The 19,396-nt window shown below is 48.0% G+C and overlaps 1 protein-coding gene and 1 long non-coding RNA gene across 3 annotated transcripts in view; one reads left to right on the top strand and one right to left on the bottom strand.

Annotated features, from left to right (window-relative positions):
* LOC137664499 (uncharacterized) overlaps positions 1–16,009 on the bottom strand; it is a 30,957-nt gene extending 14,948 nt beyond the window's left edge. The window contains exon 1 of the long non-coding RNA XR_011048341.1: positions 15,604–16,009. This is a non-coding gene — a long non-coding RNA (uncharacterized lncRNA). The remainder of the gene's footprint in view (positions 1–15,603) is intronic.
* The window catches only part of ADRA1D (adrenoceptor alpha 1D), a 50,626-nt gene extending 34,158 nt beyond the window's left edge, over positions 1–16,468 (top strand). The window contains exons 2-3 of one of the 2 annotated variants that reach the window (XR_011048339.1): positions 12,008–12,678; positions 14,359–16,468. Coding sequence is in view for 1 of the 2 variants with exons in the window: in XM_068402554.1 (XP_068258655.1) it covers positions 12,008–12,576 (569 nt within the window). In the remaining variant the exon portion in view is untranslated. Of the gene's footprint in view, positions 1–12,007 lie in introns of both variants that reach the window. The other variant, XM_068402554.1, reaches the window with a different exon arrangement.
* Positions 16,469–19,396: the final 2,928 nt, after the last annotated feature.

Raw genomic sequence — 19,396 nt, 5'->3', positions numbered from 1 at the left:
TTTTGTTAAGTTCTCTGCCCTCTACATACAGTATTTTCATCTCTCTAAATAATAATGCTGATGATCATTAAGTCCTTGTTGATTTTTTAGAGTAGTCCATGAAAGGAACATTTAACAAAGAAGGTCATGCAACATTTCCTAATATTGATTAGATGTTACGTTAGTGTGAGGTCTATTGGGAGCCTCCCCCAGCATTTGTCCCTTCCACAATCTGCAACCTCCACCCAGCTGAGAGCATCAGTTCTTCACTTTGTTTATCCCAGGCTTTGAAAGCTAAACCCTGTAAGAATGTTTCAGGGTGTATCAAGATAGTGTCTCAGCTGGTTGGTCAGCCACAGAGGTGCCTGGGCAAAAGACTGAAATACAGATCTGGTGGATTGCCAATGGAAACTGGTTGGGACCCCAAAGAAGTAGACATCCCCCTATACCCCACACACCTCCTTTCTCAGGGGGCTTTGGATGACAGGAATGTGAAGGCTATATTCCTAACCAACCCCATGCTGAATTTTGCCTCCACTCCTGAGAAATCCCATGTGAGTATTTACTTTCCTGCAGCCCATCATGAAGGGAACAGAAACCTGCAGCAGGCACTGATGATAGTGATGTCCTGTGTTGCTGGGTAGCTTCTACCTGAAGGGTAGGTTGTAGCGGAGTGGGAGTTGGCCTCTTCTCCCACGCAACTAGCGATAGGATAAGAGGATATAACCTCAAGCTTCACCAGGGTAGGTTCAGGTTAGACATTAGGGAGCATTTCTTCTCAGCAAGGGTCATTAGACATTGGAAGGGGCTGCCCAGGGAGGTGGTGGAGTCACCATCTCTGGATGTGTTTAAGAAAAGACGGGACATGGCACTTAGTGCCATGGTCTAGTTGACATGGTGGTGTCAGGGCAATGGTTGGACTTGATGATCCCAGAGGGCTCTTTCAACCTGATTGATTCTGTGATTCTGTGATTCTGCTTTGTGTCTCCTAAAAAGGGATCACTTGAGGCAATTCTTCATGTCACAGAGTGAGGAGAGGAAGACTTTTTGTTGTGGTGGTGGTGACCTATCACACTCCCAAACCAGCTGCCACAAGAGTCCAAAGCAAGAAGTTAATAGTAGCCAGTCTCCCTTGCTTCTCTGTGCATAAAAGTACCTGATTAAAGGTCTTTGTGGACTCAACACTGACTTGGCACAGCACAGGTTTGCTTGGGAGATGATAGGTCACAGACCAAGGCAGTTTGTCACCCATCGTATGAGATTTATTTTGCTGAGCTGGTTTTGTGCTAGATTAAAAGCTAGGCATCCAGGGCTCAATTCAGTAGCCTAAACACCAGTCTCTAGTGCCATCTGAACAATCCCAGGGTCTCTGAGGCACCTGGACAGATCTGGCTGATATGAGACAATTTACAGAGGACACACACCCTTTTGAAATGTTAGCAGTAGACCAAGATAGACTGCAGTGTCTAAAATGGCTCTAGCCTCCTATCTTTAACCAACAAAGTCACACCAGTGAGACAGCAATGCAAGCATTGGGAAGCTAAGGACGTAGTCTCCTACTGTGAAGAGTTATGGTCCACCAAAAGACAGCATTATGCAAGCCAGCAGTTGAGGACAAAGTTATCCAAGGCCAAGAACTTACATGGTTTGCCATCATACTGTTAGAGTCACTGGTAAGCTCATACAGGACTTGAATAAGCAGCATCTTTGCTTATCATTATTTGCAACCTACGCCTATGGTTGGATTCTTGCCCGTGAGACATTCTACCTATTGTGCACTCATGCTGCTGATGGCAGCTAGTCAGCTTGTTCGTAAATGTTTCCCTTCCCTGAGGGCTGGTGATACTGGCTGTGTTACCCAGAATTGTGCCCGAGGTGCCATCGTGCAGAGAAGAGACTCCCAGGCTCAGATGCAGCCAGACCTTCACGCTCAGGCTGCTCCCGTGTTTGCAGAATGGAGAGCCACGGGAGTGCTCCTCTCTTGAATGACACGCGGATTTTTGCATTGCCCTGGAGGGAACCCAGCAACCCCTCATGGCCATTGTGTTCATTCAGATCCTGAGCCAGATGGAAATTTTCTTTTCAAAGACCGTCCCAAGCGTGTTTCCTCTGTTTAACCACCCAGGCAAGAATCTCAGTGTGGTCTCTGCTGCGCTCACTCCAACATCAGCATGCGGATTCCAGTCTTCTTCCTGCTCAAGACAGCAAGACAAGAGCTCTTGATGTGCAACTCAGTTACCCTGACTTTTTCCTTCTCTCAGGAGACATATTATTTGTTTTTCTTCATTTGCATCTGGCAAATAAAAACCTTCCTGATATCTCCCTTTGGATTTACCAGATTGGCCAATCTTCTAGACTTTTTTTTTCGTGATTTTATTTATGTCCTTTTGCTGAGTTTCATGATTTTAAGATTCGTTTTAAAGTCCCCTTTGGGGCTGGAGTCAGGCTATTATCTGTGAATCGTTAAGGAATAGGCAGTTAGATACACCTATATCTTTCCCAAGCATAAGAAACAACGCAAAAATATGACCTTTAAGGGAGTGTGTACTAGAAGGCAGATTAAAAAAGTCTACATCTTTGTCTTCTTTTTAATTTTGTGACTCACTTTCAAAGCCCGTCTACCTACTGACCCTGCTGTGTTCAGCACTGACTGTGGCCCTGAATCTGCTGCCCAGCCCTTCCTCTTGGAGGATGAACCAAGCAGCTAAAAATGCTGCTCCTAGGCAGGGCAGTGTTGAGGTGAGTTAATGGATAGCTTGGTTTGAGGGCGTGGAGAGGACAATGTCTAATACCAAGCTTGGGGCTACTGGACCCTCTATACAGTCCCCTTTCAATGCTGAACCTGCCATGCTCTTCACCACAGAGCATGCAAAGAACTCATGATGATGAGCTCATCAGGCGGCCCAGGATTAATGGCCAGCAGCCATCCTCAGACAGAGCCCAAGTTCTGGCTTCATCACAGGCATGAGAAAGCTGATGGGCCAACATTGCCTTCCACAATGTGCAAAGGAGATATTTGGTCCTGCTCTTCGTTACCTTGTGAACGCATTGCTTTAATCATTTTAAAAGCTTTGTTATAGAGTGAGCTTGGTTTGCAGTATCCAAGCCCATGTGTGGTTTCATAATCTCTCTCACTTTCCTCTGCCCGGTCCTGCCTCAGCAGGGTCCACAAAGCTCCTGTTAAAAATCAAGAAGCAGGGAAAAACTCTCAATTGTCATCCAGCTGACATATATATTTCAAAAGAATGGTTTGTCATCATGCCACAGGGCTACAGAGTTGGAAAACAAGGGAATCCCTTCTTGGCCCTTCTACAGACGCAAGGCTCTGTATATCTACCCATCAACCCCTGTGTAGTGGCAGATCACAATCTCTTAATTATTCCTTTATTATCTTGAGTACTACTTTCTTCTTTCTAGATCCCTCGTGAAAGATGGAAAGCAGTATATTCAGTTCAGGGCAATGAAACTTTGTGCATGGTGCTAGCATGGCACATCTGAGTCCTTGGAAGGAGAATGCAATGAACGTGATGACTTTCTGGGGATTTGCTGCTGCTGCTTTCAGCTGTGTGTGCCCAGATGAAGGGTCAGTGCCCTCCCAAGAAACTTGGCATATTGAACCTTCTTTGGCCCCCTCCCCTGTCTATAGTATCACACAAGCACATTCGCAATGGTATCTAGCAAATGACAAGTTTAGCTACAACTTTCTCGGGAACCAAGCTAACTACTAAGGGTCATCTATGCTGCTAAAAATAAAAAAAGCAAAAAAAAAAAAAAAGGCAGATTATTAAGCCCCTCAAGCAAGAGCTGTAGAGTAGACTAGAGCAGATTAAGTACTTTATAGCACCTGGCCCAAAGCCTCTCTTGGGCCCCATGCAGTGCCCCAGTCATCTTACAACATAACTACTCTCATGGGAATTGTGAATCTGTGGAAGAGCAGGAAGTGTTGTGTGGCAGCCCACCAGAGTGGATCTTCAGTCTGAAATAGATGCTTTGCATTGCCCTGTGCAGCCCACCAGAGTGGATCTTCAGTCTGAAATAGATGCTTTGCATTGCCCTGTGCAGCCCACCAGAGTGGATCTTCAGTCTGAAATAGATGCTTTGCATTGCATGCCCTGTGATGTGGCGTGAGGGCATATGGAGGTAATTAAGGATGCAGAGCCTGCTGGGGCAATGCTAGAGGACTGCACAGTCAAGTTTTTATGGCCTTTTGGGAATGGTCTTTTGAGTGAACTGTTCCGTGGATCAAATTTATCTGGAGAGGGGTAGCTGGACCATGCTAAGCAAATTAGCACTGTGCACAATTCAAGGCTTGAAATTATTCATTAGCTTTCTGTCAGGTGACAGTGTAGATATACCTGTGTGGGTCTTCACTTTGCCACCCTTCACCACTATGGGAGGCTCAGTGGTGAAATTCTTCCAGTGATGAAAGTCCTATCCTGCACAGGAGAGAAACTAATGCATGGGAGGTTTTGGAGACTCCTCCTGAGAGGAGAAGACCACCAGATGCCAATGACATTAAGGATGAAATCCATCAGATGTAACCTTGGATGCCCATGATGTGGATGCCCATGAGCCAGGAGTCTGGGTCCATATCTGAGACCTTGTGTGATCAACCTGTCCAGTACGGGCTCACACTTTAGGATGAGACATATCACTGATACTGTCCACAGAGTCTGCTGACTAAACCATTGACTGTAAGAAGAGACCAGGGACCAGCTCAGATACCTAAATTCAATTAGGTGACTCAGAGAAGATACCCACAATTTTCAGGAAATTTGGTGCCTCGGAAACATCCTCATGGCAATGACTCCCATTAATGGTCCACATTGACAGGACTGCTTTGAGAAATGCCCCAGTGTGAGCTCTGGGGGGAATGACAGCCAATTTCAGCCGAAGTCCTACTGATGTGCTGCAATTTAGAAGAAAGTTTTGGAGACATCACTAGGACCATGTTGCCTAGAGGTTAGGGGACAGGTTTGGGCACTGTGAATTAGACCAGTAAATTATCAGAAGAAGGCTCTGCTGCATTATCCTTCTCTTGCTGACAGGCAAACTGCACTCAGTCCTCAAATTTGAGATCCTGCTTGAGACTGTCAGTGTTTTCCAGAGCCCTCAAGCCCCCAGGCTGGCCTCTCCTGTCTTTACGAACTCCCCACCACCCCCAGCCTAAACCATGCTTCTCTGAGCCCCACCACACCACAGGCTGCCCTCCCTCCCCACGGGGACCCTGCACGCCAGGTATGCACACCCCACCGTGGGCTTTGGCATTGCCGGGGGCTCTCCAGGTGGGTCTCTCCAGCCATCAACTTGGGACAACACAACACTACCAAGAAGGTCAGCAATGGGCAGGGGAGGGGTGGCTTCTCCCTGGTTTTCTTCCTGGTCAGATCAGGGTGCAGAAGTTGGAACAATCAGTCATGTCTACGAGCAGAGAGGCACACAGGCAGCTCGTCGGGGCTTTCACTGGAGTGACGGAAGCTGTCGCTTATCTGTGACATTGTTTATGGAGTCGGCTGGAGGGCTCACAGGCCTGAGGCATTCCACCAGATATCCCAACACCACTGGCCTCCAGGGAAAACACTGGAGTTACTGCGAACATGCTGTCCTCCTCCCCACGCCAAGCAGATCTTGTATCCATCCTAGGAGGGCAGTGAACCCCCCCATCACTCCAAGACACACCACCAGCTATGAGGAGATGTTAACCCTCTAGGGACCCTGAGATGCCTACAGACGCCCAGTGGAAGTGCTCAACAGCAGAAGGAGGAGAAGGTTGTGAAAGACTGGTCAGAAGCTGAGACACCCAGTCCCACACAAAGGCAGAAATCCCTGCTGATACCCAGCCCATTCTTCCATGCATCCACATCAGGGAAGTTGTCCATCATGGGGGCCCAGGAAGGAGCTGGCAAGGAGCGATGCAAGCTGAGTAATGGGCAGAAAGAGGCAGCTCATGATTGCTTTGATCCAAATTTAATTATTCTAGTTTGTGAGAGACACAAAGAAAAGAAGGAAGAGACTGACTCTTTCTTTGGCCAGGAGAGCCCACAGCGAGCTTCGGCAGTTACGGTGCCTCCTGCATCAGGGTTTTTCCTATACCTGCTGCAATTCTCTTGACTTGCTGCTCTGATGCATCCTGAGGGAGTCCTCAGACCCCTCCTGACCTTCAAGGCCACATTCAGGAGAAGCTTGGGTGATGGGACACCTGTCCCCACCACAGGCCTAATCCTATATATGTATTTCTGGAGTTTCCTAACTCAAGAACAAAGTGGTTTGCACCTTGGTAGATTTTTTTCTCTTCCATGAGTTTGGCCTATCTTTTTTTGGCATCCACAGACTCCTGCTGCAGGGATACCCACAGCTGAGGTACATGCTGTGAGATGAACCGTCTCCTCTTATTTGCTTTTAACCTACCACCCCCTAGTCTCCATCTCCTGTGATGCCACTTGTAGTGGAAAAGGCTCCTTATTTACCTTCTCCATGGCATTCCACCAACACCTGCAAGGTCCAGCTCTCCACAAGCTATTTTTGTACAGGGCCATTTCCCATACAAAGCCCACACCATGGAGCAGCAAGGCCCCTTGTCAGTGTGAACGATCCTGCTGGTCCTCACATTTCCCACTCATGGTGGGACAGCACTGGGGCATGACTTTGGCACTTTGTTTTACCCACCTGCTATCACATCTGCAGCACTTTTGTGCCATGGACTATTCAGGACATGCTGTAAAGCAGGGACCTTTCAAAACAAAGATGCCTCTGCCAACTGCGGCAAAAGCAACCCTGCTCACAGATTCTGGCTGTGTACTGGGAGCCGGGGCCAGAATTTAGATTGGACTGGGTCCATTTTCATTTCTGCATTTGTCTTTTTTCTTGTTTTGCTTTATTTTTTTTGAGCACTGAACACTGGGACCAGCCACTCTCCAAACAATCCAGTGATATCACCTTCAAGTGAGTCAGGGGGAGGGCAGGGTGGAGAAGTGCAGACAAGGAAAGATCATGAGATTGTGCTCGCTCAAATAACCTAAGAAAAATGGGATATGTGTTTGGATGTGTGGAGGGGAGATTGCATCCACCAGCCACCCAGCACAGGGTGTCACAGCTTTGAGGAGCATGCCCATGGCTTCAGAAATTTGTAGCTAGCTGGCTTTTTTTTCCCAGATATGAGCAGAGTGACATCACCTAGGAAAAAAATGTGTAGGCACATACACAGTATACATATACATATGCATGTCCTGCACACACACACACACTGTAAGAACACCAAATAAATCACTATTTTGCTTTCACTTCAGAGCACCTAACTTATTGGCTCAACTTTTGCACCACCACAAAAATGAAATTCAATCTTCAGATCATGTTTAGACTGTGACTCCGGTCACTTAGCATGGTGGGGGCAGGCTTTCCCTGAGCTCACCTGCAGCTTTCTTAATTTCTTAATGATCCTGAAGATAATTATCTAGGATTACAACAGGACCTGCAGTCCTTGTTCAGACCCAGCTCTATCAATCACTGGGATTCAGACTCTGCAAGATGTGGAATGACCTTTTATAAAATGACGAAAGGTATAAAGGTGCCAAATGGACTTTCAAATCCCCCAGCAGTATTATTATAAAATTTGTATCTATTAAGAGAAGACAAAGTCTTCACCAGGATCTCCATAAGCCAACACAGAGTCTCCGCAACAAGGCAGATGCATCCCACCCTACCTGGGAGCATCCTACACCAAGATACAACCAGGATCCTCCACCTACCAGGAGAGAGAGACCATTACTGGGTAGGCAGGCAGGGTGGAGAAGGGGCACCTCAGAGGTCTGTCCCTACTCCCCAGGCTCTCTCTACACATGTGAATTTTGTTAGGTTGGATGGAGCACCCCCAAAAGCAGCAGTCCCGTTCCAGCAGAGCAAGGGCAAGCCAAGTCTCCATTGTCTTCTTTCTGTGAGGGCTCTGGGGTCCCAGACGCTCCAGCATGACAGGACGTTGCTGGATCCCAGCACACATACTGCACACAGTGTTACTGCTCACCACGCCAAGACCACCCTGTGGGTGGATGTCCCCAAGGTGGGTGTCAGCACCTCCTCCTTTGGAAAGTACACCAAGCTTTGCGGTGAAGTGTTAAGCTGGACGCCCAAGAGACGTGTCCAGAGGGCTGATTCTGAGTGAGTAGGAACAGCTCCTCTTTGAAACAAGACGAGGTTTCAGGAACTTGTATGGTGATACAAGTCTTACAATATCTGGGCTTCCTGTTCTTTGATACTGCCCTGTTCTGGTTTTGATGCTTTTGGGGCCAGATCATCAAAAAGTGCTCATACACTGAGATGTCAGGCTAAAGTGTTGGTGCATCACTCTGTGTTGCTATACCTTATGTTTTATTCCCATTTTCTATTTCTGGACCTTGGAAGCATCCAACTGTGTTTCCTGAGCTCTTCAAGTGTCCATTACTCAGTACTGTCTTCCATGCATCCTAAAACAACCATGCTCCGATATAGTAACTGTTACAAAGCCCAGTCCAAAAACCCTCCCTCTCTCAAAATGTTGCATATTTGTGTGTATTAAAGCAAGAGCTAATTCCTTCCATTCTTTACTCATTCCCTAAATAAGACCCCACAACTCTTCCTTACGTGCGACCTCCCGGTGCCTATCAAGAGAGTCTGATGCTCCAGCACGTACAAAGTTACCAGCCAAGGACCTGTTCTGAGAACTCACTGCCTAGTTCTGTTCATCCCGGTGTGATCAAATGAGGAAACTATGGATGCACTCAGTACACGTCTCTTCCAAGGGGCACACTCATTTGCATGGTAATGAGGATGGTAATGAGGCCCTTGTCTTCAGATGTACACAAGGTTCTAGCTGATGAAAAACGGCCAAGGTTGAAATTCAGGGAATTCATAGTCTTTTTTTTTCTTTTCAATTTGTATTTTTTATCTAGATGCAAAAGAAGTATGTAGTACAGGAACTGCATTGTGCAATGAACCGCTAAACACTAGGTACAAATCATTTTCTTCACAACCATCAAGCTGTTTAAGCAAGCACCGATCTCTTAAGCAGCCTGGCTCAAGCAGTAATTACTGGTCTCATTTCTAAAGAGACCCTTCTTTTATTTGCTTTGTTACCATAGCTTTTTGTTTTCTTTTCCTCTCTCTTAAACTTAAAAAATGCTACATAAAGCTGCAGCTCCTCTGAGAACCCAGTGCGAGCTGCAAACAGGGCTCACAACAACACTGTGAAAGAGATTATGGTACTTAACCCCATTCTCCAGTGGGGAAACAGAGGCGTGGAACCTCTCCCCACCAAGAGTATGAGCAGGATTACATGCTTCATGAGCTCCTTCACCTGTAGTAGAACAAAATGCTTACATTGAGTCATGGCAGGGTCAAGCTGGGACAACACAATGTCTTAGGGCTGAGAGCCAGGGATCCCTTTGCAGAGAGCACAGGGCTCTGGGTAGAGGGTGGTCCCTGGGCAGGATGGAGATGGGGGGGAGTTCAGGCAGGAAAACAGACATGTCCAATATTGCCAAACCTGAGACTGAGGAGGGGAATTCATAGAATCATAGACGGGTTTGGGTTAGAAGGGACCTTAAAGACCATCTAGTTCCAACCCCCCCTGCCACAGGCAGGGACACCTTCCACCAGCCCAGGTTGCTCCCAGCCCCATCCAACCTGGCCTTGAACACTGCCAGGGAGGGGGCAGCCACAGCTTCTCTGGGCAACCTGGGCCAGGGTCTCACCACCCTCACAGCAAAGAATTTCTTCCTAATATCTCATCTAAATCTCCCCTCTTTCAGTTTAAAACCATTCCCCCTCGTCCTGTCACTACTTCCCCTTGTAAAGAGCCCCTCTCCCGCTTGATGCTGAGCTTGAAAACCTACCACTGGTCCACATTGCCCAAAGCATCAGACAGTGCTTGTAGGTCCAGGGTGATGGGTTGGAGGCAGTGTGAGAAAGGGGAAAGGCTCAAAGTCGTGGTCGGATGGAGAATGGAGGAGATGCTACATGCAGTGCAAAGGGGGACAGTCCTCAGCACCACTGAGGTGTTTAAAAGCTCCTGGCTAAACACTCAGGGGTGGTGTTCCCACTGTGAATAGATTGGATGTGGTGATTCAAGCAGCCTAGCACCAGCCTATAAAGCCCACCACTGTCCCAGAAGGAATAAACCCCTTTAATCAAAAACAGCCAAGGTGGGGTCATTGCCGCTGCCAACCCCAGCGCCCACGGTTCGAAGCCACGGGCCACAGCAGTGGCTGCTCATTAAAATGCAAATGTCATTATCTCCATGAAGGCTCCGGGTCTTTCCAGCACAGAGATGTCAGTCCTGCTTACTGTCCTTATTCAATGGCTCCTTCAGCATATGTTGACAGCCAGCGTGTACTCCAGCCCTACGGCTTGGGTTGGCCTTTGGCAGATGTTTAAGCTGCATGGTTGCGTCTGTGCTTCCCCTGCCCGACCATCAGAAAATGCTGAGTTCTGTCTTTATTCTCCCACGTCCCCATGATGGAGCAGCCCACGTACCCAGTGCTGAGTCTGGCTGTAATTTCTGCACTTTTTAGGGATGGCTGTAAGAAAGCTTTGCTGGAATCAGTGCTCTGGGGTTTCCTGGATGACGTTTTTTTTTCTCCAGCAAAGAGCTTGGGGAGATTTTCTGTAGTGTCAGTCCCAAATTTCTGGCTCCTGGCACCTGTTCTACTGTTTTGACACCAGGCTTTTGAGCACAGGGAAAATAATAATGATACCCAGAGCTAATGTTATTTACTAAAATACAAATTAACGCTCAGTCACATGGCGACACGATTTGTCATCCAGAGCTAAAATTAAAAGAAAATAAGGCTGAGTCAGAAAGTTATTTCAGACCTGAGTGGGGAATGCGAAGTGATGGGGCCACGTGGGAGCAACACTGACATCTTCTGGCTGCAAACAAAATCTCCAGCTTTTTCACTAAGAAAACCACCCAGAACCTCCAGCACAAAAGCATAAATAGGGGTTGGGGTGGACACAAGAGTTTTCAAGTAGCAGGTACAAGCTTGGGGTGGTGGATGTTATCTAAGCCCACTTTAAGTGTCCACTTTAGCATCACTGCAAAATCTGAGCAGAGGGTGTGTGACATTGATGACCCAAAAATACGTGAGTGTAGGAGGTGAGGGGGTGTTGCTCTTCCATCAGTGCAGGTGACAGGGCTCTATCCATCCTTTTGTGTTGCAGTGGTGAAGCGTGCAGTGGAACACGTAGGAAGAGGCAGACGCCAGGAACTGATCCCTGCAAACTAGCCGAGCAACAATTTTCTCCGTCTGATCTGGAATGGGACAGGGTCTGGCTGCCTTGTGTTGATAAACCAGGGAGGCATGGAGACCACTGAATGTGTTCCCCAAAATTATGCCCTCAGCTCCTGCTATAGGGTCTCAGAAAGCATCATGGCACCCAGGTACAGAAGATTCCTCTTGGGTGCCAGTCTCCTGCATCAGTTCAGAGCAGGATGGCTGGAACCCACCCTGAGGGAAACTGGTTTGGCCGTAGGGCTGTTGGGTCCTGCAGCAGGACTTTCAGTCTATCCTCTGGAGTAGATCGCCTTCAAAACATAGTGCATGCTGGACTAGGGGGGTTAGCTGAATGGTGGTCTGGAGAGAGTTGTGAGAAAAATCCTCCACTTCCTCCACCTCTCATGTTCATGTAGCTGCTGCAACAATTAACACCCTCCCTCCAAGCTGTATTGGCTTGCCATGATGGCTCACAGCTGCATTTGAGGGTGTTGGGTCCATTGCTAGGAACCCTTTTGCAGTGGAGGCTCAGAGGGTCTTGCCAAAGACATAGTATTATCCATCATTATCACTTAACCATCCATGCCTTGCAGTCCTGCAGTGGTCAGATCTTCACTCTGGTGGCAACGGCATTGCTAGCCAAGGACCTAACAGCAGAATCACACCTTCAGCCTTTTCTGCAGGTCTTGCCTCTTCCAGACTGGGCTGACCACCACCATTGCTACCCTGTGCTGCCATACACTTCCCCCCTTCCTCTAACCATATTTCTTTTAATCTCTTCCAAGGTTCTTTCTTCCCATCTCTGAAGCCCTCTGAAATGGTCTTCAAGGTCATCTTCTGGCTGGGGTACTTCAACAGCTGCGTGAACCCCATCATCTACCCCTGCTCCAGCAAAGAGTTCAAGCGAGCTTTCATTAGACTTCTCAAATGCCAATGCCACCGGAGAAGACGGCCCATCTGGCGTGTCTATGACCACCACTGGCGAGGGGCCTCCGTGAACAGCACGGTGCAAGACTGTGAGACAGACATGAGGCCCAGGATAAGCACCCTGAACAGCTCGTTCATATTTAACTCCTCCTTGCAGGAGAGAGCCAGTAAGAGGCGAACACTCAGCTTCAAGGGCTGGAAAATGCTCAGTCCTTTCCAGAAACCAGCATCCACCCAGCTGAAGGAGAAGATGAACAGCCTTTCTAACAAAATCCGGGGTGGCTCCAGAAAAGGGGGGGTGACAGCCAGCTACAAAACAGAGGTGGAGTCTGTCTCTATCGGGATCCCTCATGACTTCACGGAAACCATTGACTATCAAACCTATGACTTAACAGACTGCTGCAGGCTGCGAGAAACAGATATTTGAAGCCACTGGGACAGCTGTCAATGATTTCTTTAGATGTATCTAGCAGAAAGGCGAAGGGATACCATCTGTGGGTCTGTCAGGCAGACTGGAAGCAGCAATCAGGTATAAAATGCAGTTGCTCAAGGGTTGCACAAGTATCCCCCATGTGGAGGTCAGCCCCTTCTCTGGGATCATGGGTTCCTCAAATAAGAGCCAATGACGTATCCTATTCTAATGAGCATCAGCAGGAGGGGAAAATGTGGGGTAGATACAGCCCTAGGACAAGAGCTGTTTCCTGCAGTGGATGGTTATCTTTGACTTTGGATGGAGCTGTGCAATTAAGGGAAACCAGGATGTCTCCTTTGCCTTAAAAACACCACCACAAAACCTAACGGAAAGATCAGATCCCAGAAGATGCCATAGTACATGTGATCATGTTTCCATCCAGAGCCAGCACCCAGAGAGGAAGCTGCCGAGCAGTAGCTGGCAGCTGATCCTTTAGATAGTGGGTTGGGAGCTTGTGGATCTACAGGGCTGGGCAGGACCTCCAGACAAGGCCTTTGCTTTGGAGGGCGAGCAGATTGTGGTATTCCCAAGTAGGGTGGGGGGATGCTGGCCCTCAGCCATGATATCTGCAGCGACCACAGCTTCGCCCCGTCATGTAACCTGGTTTTAGACCAGAGGAGCAGTCCAGATGTATACGCTGATGCTAATGGTGTGCAGGTCTCTCCTCCAATTCCAACCTGTGATGCATTCCTCATATCACTTTCCAGTGAATTACTTGCAGCCCACCTTGCTCTAGTGCGCATCCCTGTGTGATACAGAGAGAAAGCAGCTCCTTTTGGTGTCAATCATCCCCAGCCTTTTGTGTCCCCTTGTTGCTCTTGTTGTCTCTCTCAAATGACACAGAATAAAGATGCATCCTACGGGCTATGCTCAGGTCCATAGTCAATCTGCGCTATGGCTCAGGAAAGGTGGGATGGCTGAGTTTGGGGGCTGTTTCTACTGCCCATAGAGTCAAAGCTAAACGGAGCTGATGTGCAGTTGGAGCTCCTTCGTGTAGATGGATCTTCTCCCAGTCAGGGTCATGCCCATGACTCTTCTCCCAGGTGGCTTCCCACATACTTGATACATCAAAGCCTTTGGTGGCTATCAGCGTTTGCCCTTGGTTATGTCTGCTAGCATGGTGAAAAGCAATGTCAATAAGGGGGTTTTTTTTGCCTCTCTCACAGCCCTAGACTGTGAGCTCCCCTCAGGAGGGCACCGTGGCCTCCTCTGGGGACCACAAGGAGGCTGTAGCCATGACAGGCCCACCTTGGCCAGGTCACACAAAGGGTGCTTTGCAACTCAGAAAAATGGTCTCCCAAACTCTGCTTGTCACTGGTTGCAGGCACTGGTTTTATCAGATTTCAGACAGGCAATGAGCCACAAAGAGATACTAGATTAAGCTGTGGGCAGAGGAAGGAGACACGTAGGTGATGGGGGCAAAGTCCGGATCTGAGGTGCAGTGTCTCAAGCCAGGTGAGTAAAGAACAGGAACATGAAGTTGAGGGGTGGAGACATGACACAACATGTCCTGGATGGAAACTCATCCACATCAGCACTGTCCCCCAAATCCATTAGGAGTCTTTCACTAATGTGCCTCCAGCACATCTAGCTAATCCTCTTAAGGGTGGCTATCAAAGGAGATTAAACGTTCCTAGGAGTAGCAAAGAGGATGTTACCTTTGTTTCTGCTGTTCATTTGCTTTAAAGGAAATCAAAACAGAGAAGTTGGACTTCTTTTATTTTTTTTTTTTTGTAGTGCATACTGAGACATGATATCTGAAGTTGGCCCTGTCTCAACACCCTTAACACCCTTCTCCCCTTTACTCAATGCAAGACTCTGAACTGGACAAATTACGACACAAAGACCTGCAGATTTTGTCCAAATATTTTCCTCCCAGCAGCAAATCCCACCAAAGCACATGGGCAGCATTGCACTTACACTGAATCCAGACTCGTTACTGCCTGCGTGTTTGCCAGTGTCTGCAAAACCAGCCCGTTTGCCAGCTTGAGAGGTTCAGCCCTACCAAAACAAGGGCCCAATGCCCCACGGGAATATCTGTGGGGAAATTAATCTTTTTTTTTTCCCATTTCTTTGGCCTTCAAGGGAAGTGAGAATCTGCAGGGATGATGGGGTGGCACAGAAAGTCATTTTGCAGTGTAAGGATTGAGGCTGCCACTGGTTTCCTGGGTGCTTTTGGGATCCTGATGGCACTGGGGACGTAGCAAAGAAGGCATCAGGGAGAGCGCAGTTGCTGAAGAGCAGAGATGCCTGGAAGGTCAAGGTGAAAACATGACTCCTCCCACCTTCTACCCACCTCTCAGGATGCATGTGCACACATGCCATCCCGGAGGGAGTAAAAGCACCCAGACCTGCATTTTTGGCCCCTGTTCTGGTGACACTGCTTTGCAGGTCTAACACATGCAAGTGCTTAATGTAAGCAATTTGGGGGCACAGTTTAGGATGAGCTGATACGGATATCATCAGAAATGAACGTCTAGTCAAGGGGAAAGATGGACATTTGCCATTAAATGCTCCCTGATGCTCAGGAGCAGATTTATCTGGTGTCTCTCCACTGCCAGACACCCATAGCACATGGTAACATGTGCATCCATGACTATAGAGATACACATACACACTTTACTACACTTATAAATATAAATGTCATCTCCGAAATGGCATTCTCCTATAAATGGAGACCTTGCAGGGGCTTTTAGCAATCGCTGGCAAGCAGTTTATTCCCAAGAATGAGCTGAAATTGTTGCTTACACTTCTCCCTGATCTTTTAAATATACTTCTTTGGTTTTTTTTCAATTTTGAAATATTTACATTTACAGCCCCTTGAAAGCATTCAGAAGGAGAAGAAAGATTAGTCTGGAGGTTTATTGCCTCACCATCCCAATTCTTTACAGATCTACAGGGGAGAAAATGAGGATAAAGTCTGTTCAAGCACACATATGCATACACAAACATAAATGCCCAAACTCTGGCTCATTTACTTACTGCGTTTGATCAGGCCCTGAGAGATACCCTAGAAAGTGCTGTAGGAAAGTCTTGAGCTCTTCTGTGCTGCATTCAGGCAAAATACTCGTTTCTCACCTTAGCCAGGGCCCCCCTTTCATTTAGCATCTTGCATCAGAAGCAGCAATGCCAGGACTGGACTCTGAGGCTGTTTATGTAGAGCTTCATTTAGAGCAGGCAGGGCCACCTTTGCTGGCAGGGGAGGAAGGACAACGATGTATGAAAGATGACCTGAGTATCTAAAATTGTGCACTTCACTCCAATTCCCTTAATCTCCAAGCTTTCCCAAGTTTGGAAAAATGGGCTCAGACCTTCAGGAGGTAAATTTGATCTGATCCCACCGACTTCTCTGGACCCACAAGGGTGTGACCAGCTGAGGGTATGGCCTCGTTTCTCCCAATTTGCCAAGCAGGCCATTTCCCAAAGCACCCGTTCCTTGGTTATCCAGCAGTTCCCACCTCATCGCGCTGGTTTTGTGTCACTATTGCATCGTCAGGCCTTGCTGCGTCGACAAACCGAGCGTGCAGGATGGTGAGCAGCAGCTTTTACATCAGCCGACTCTCACAAGTCCCATTTAAGGGGGAAGGAAGGTCCCTGTTAACTTGAGGTGGACTGCAGCTGGGTTGCATTACTATTGTTTACAGTATGTATATAAGTGTACATTTTCTTTAGCAGACATTGGAATTTTTTATGTACAGATTTTTATTTTTCATCCCCAGATGTATTTATTAGCCGGAGTATTTCTGTTTTGTGATTCAAGTTCTGTCAGGTTGATGTAAACTCTATGAAACAGAATGCACATATTTTTGTTTGTTTGTACCAAATACATGCACAAACCTGTCTAAAACGTTGCTGTGAATTGTTGCTGTGTCTGATTTTTAAAATAGGGGTCGTAGGGGATGAGGGAGGGAGGAAGAAAAACCTGCAAATTATCCACCATTGTGTTTTTCTCAAAGACTTTTTTGTAATTTCACAAGGATAATTGCTCCCACATGCAAGAATTTATGACACAAGCAAGTCAAGAGAAGACTCTCTCAGCTCTGTGCCACACAGGGATGAAGGGGTCGTACCAGCCACATCTTCTCCGAGATGCTCCCTGGAGCAGGAGGAATCTGGATGCAGCCATGACGCATGGGAGTGGAGGAGGGCAGGAGGACAGAAGGTCATTGTGTAGTTGATGGCCGGGAACAGGCTCTGCTGAAGTAATTTCCATCAGAGCAGGGTTTTTTAATGAAAACTGAAATTTCAGCTCATTGAAGATTTTTCTGGTATATTTGCATTTTTCTTTTCAAGCTAAAATTCCAGCATCACTCACAGAACCACCACCCGTGGTGAAATGGAAATAGCATTTCTTATGCTCCCGTCTCACTCCAGGTACTCCATTTCACAAAATGCAGCCTAATGGCACTTATAGATAGTGGGCAGTGATGTCTCAGGGCTGGATATCATGGGAAGGACTCTGAGCTGGAAAGCCCAAAGGGGAGCATGGCAAAAGAAGACAAAACACCTGCCTCACCTCTAGGACGCTAGAGCAATATCATAAAGCCGAGTCTGAAGGACACAGCCTCAAGTTTCACCAGGGGAGGTTCAGGTTGGACATTAGGAAGCATTTCTTCACAGCAAGGGTCATTAGCCATTGGAAGGGGCTGCCCAGGGAGGTGGGGGAGTCACCATCTCTGGAGGTGTTTAAGAAAAGACGGGACATGGCACTTAGTGCCATGGTCTAGTTGACATGGTGGTGTCAGGGCAATGGTTGGACTCGATGATCCCAGAGGGCTCTTCCAACTTGATTGATTCTGTGATTCTGTGAAATGCAGCGAGGGGAGAAACAGAGCTCTGAGAACACTCAACAAGTATCCCAGAAATATTTCTCTGCAAAGCAGATGACCAAACACTGCCCAAGGCTGTCTGACTTTCAGGGACTGCTCCCAGCAGAAGCAAACTGAGAAGCCACTAAAAGCAACTCAACAGCTCCAGGGGAAGATTGTCATGACTTCACCGTGTGTTTTGCTAATGCTCGTGTGTGGTTGAGTGAGACTGGTGGTGGGGAAGGAGGATGGATGCTGTGTCTCCTGGTGAGCCCGCAGCAAAAGATGCTCTTGACTGATGCTGCTCATACTTTTTAAAGGGACTTCTTTCGCTTCTGTATGGCTGTCAAGCCAGGCTGCTGCCCTGCTCGGATGCCAGGAAGAAAGCGTTAGGTGCTTTGCTGCTGACTTCCCCAAGAGTATGATAGGAAAGACCCATGCCACGGCCATGAGGACTGAATGAGCCTTCGGAGCCACAAGGCTGGGCTGGGGATGTTGCTTTTGGCATCCTTCCTTGCCCCAAGTTTTATCCATTAAGAACATTGTGTGCCCTGAGCTACGCAGACAGGGTCAGGGGCCAGGGCTACGCAGTCCTGGTGTCTGTCAGAGCCCAGGCTGATGCTCGTCTGGCTCCTCTCACAGCAGCCCGTAAAAGACCGTTCATCTATTAATGCATCCTCATGGGGATTGTATGTGACCTGTGCAACTCCCAGTGCCGCCTTCTCTCCCTTGCCCCATGCATTCCCAAATCTGTTCCTCCTGCCCACCAAAATCCACGCTATGACTCCTCACACTTTCCAGGTGCTGGTTGGGCATTGCCCAGGCAGATTGGATCCACTCAGAAGGGGAAGAGTGCTGGGGCATCTTGATCCTGGGAGGACTTTGGTCCCCTTGGCTCACCCAATCCCTTGGTGTCCCTTCCCCAAGGCACGGCTCTTATAGACAACCTCCAGCTGCAGAAGAGGCTTTCTTCTGCTCTGTTGGGCAACCAGTGGGCAGGTGATTTGCAACGCACCTTCCTACTCTTGGCCATGATCCATAGCACAGTCAGTTATGAGGAACATGTGCTCTTCGATTGCCAGTGAGATAAGGTGCACCCCTAAAAGCCTGGTGATAACTGTCCAAGTGAGTTCATTACTATTTCTATTTTATTTTTTTCATTTTTATTCAGGTTTGAGGGAAGCCACCACTTGGTATTTTGGCTGCTCTCCACTCTGTGATGGACTTGACAGCATTTGAGACTCAGCGTTCGCTGAGCTGCTGTATTTGGGTCCCAGCATGCTGGAGCTAAACCTGGGCAGAGCCTGGACACTGCCTTGGAGGTGGAAGCATTGGTACACTTTTGGGGATGGCTTCTTCATTTAGCACCCTTTCTGAGGCCAGAGAAGGCAACTGAGCACACAAGGCACTGTGATCTGTGCCTGACCACCCAGGGTGTCCAAAAAGTTAAGTATACTTTATTCCAGATCCCACCCCAGCCTAACAAATAGACTGGGTATTGCCTTACCAGTGACACAGGGTAGCCAAAGAAAATAGCCCAGAGACACTGCAAAAAGCCAATCACTCCTTTAGAAAGCAAAGGACATTGGTAGCACCTGGATAAACTTGACTATTGTGTTTCTGCATCCCCATTTTGGGGGACATATGGACACCCCTAGGCAGCTTCTGCTTTCTCATCTCATCTTGGTCTCTCTTTGCTTCCTCCAGTAGATTTCTTTGGACCTGGCTGGCCTCACAGTTGACACATCATCTCACAAAGCCTGTTTTTGTACAGGTACAAAACACCCTGCCCAGCTGTTTTACATATTTGAGTCCCACAGCTCTGTTCCCTTGACCCCATTTAGGAAGCTTTCACCCCAGGGTTGCCACACCGCTGGTCAAGCCCAGGTGGTCCTGCCCCAACACCCTCCTATGGCATTTTCTACACACCTTGAGCCTGGCACATCACAAGGTGGGAACCTCACCAG

Source organism: Nyctibius grandis, chromosome 6 (assembly GCF_013368605.1).
Source record: "Nyctibius grandis isolate bNycGra1 chromosome 6, bNycGra1.pri, whole genome shotgun sequence".
In the NCBI taxonomy this organism is placed as follows: Eukaryota; Metazoa; Chordata; class Aves; order Nyctibiiformes; family Nyctibiidae; genus Nyctibius; species Nyctibius grandis.
This window is presented reverse-complemented; position numbering and strand designations above follow the sequence as displayed.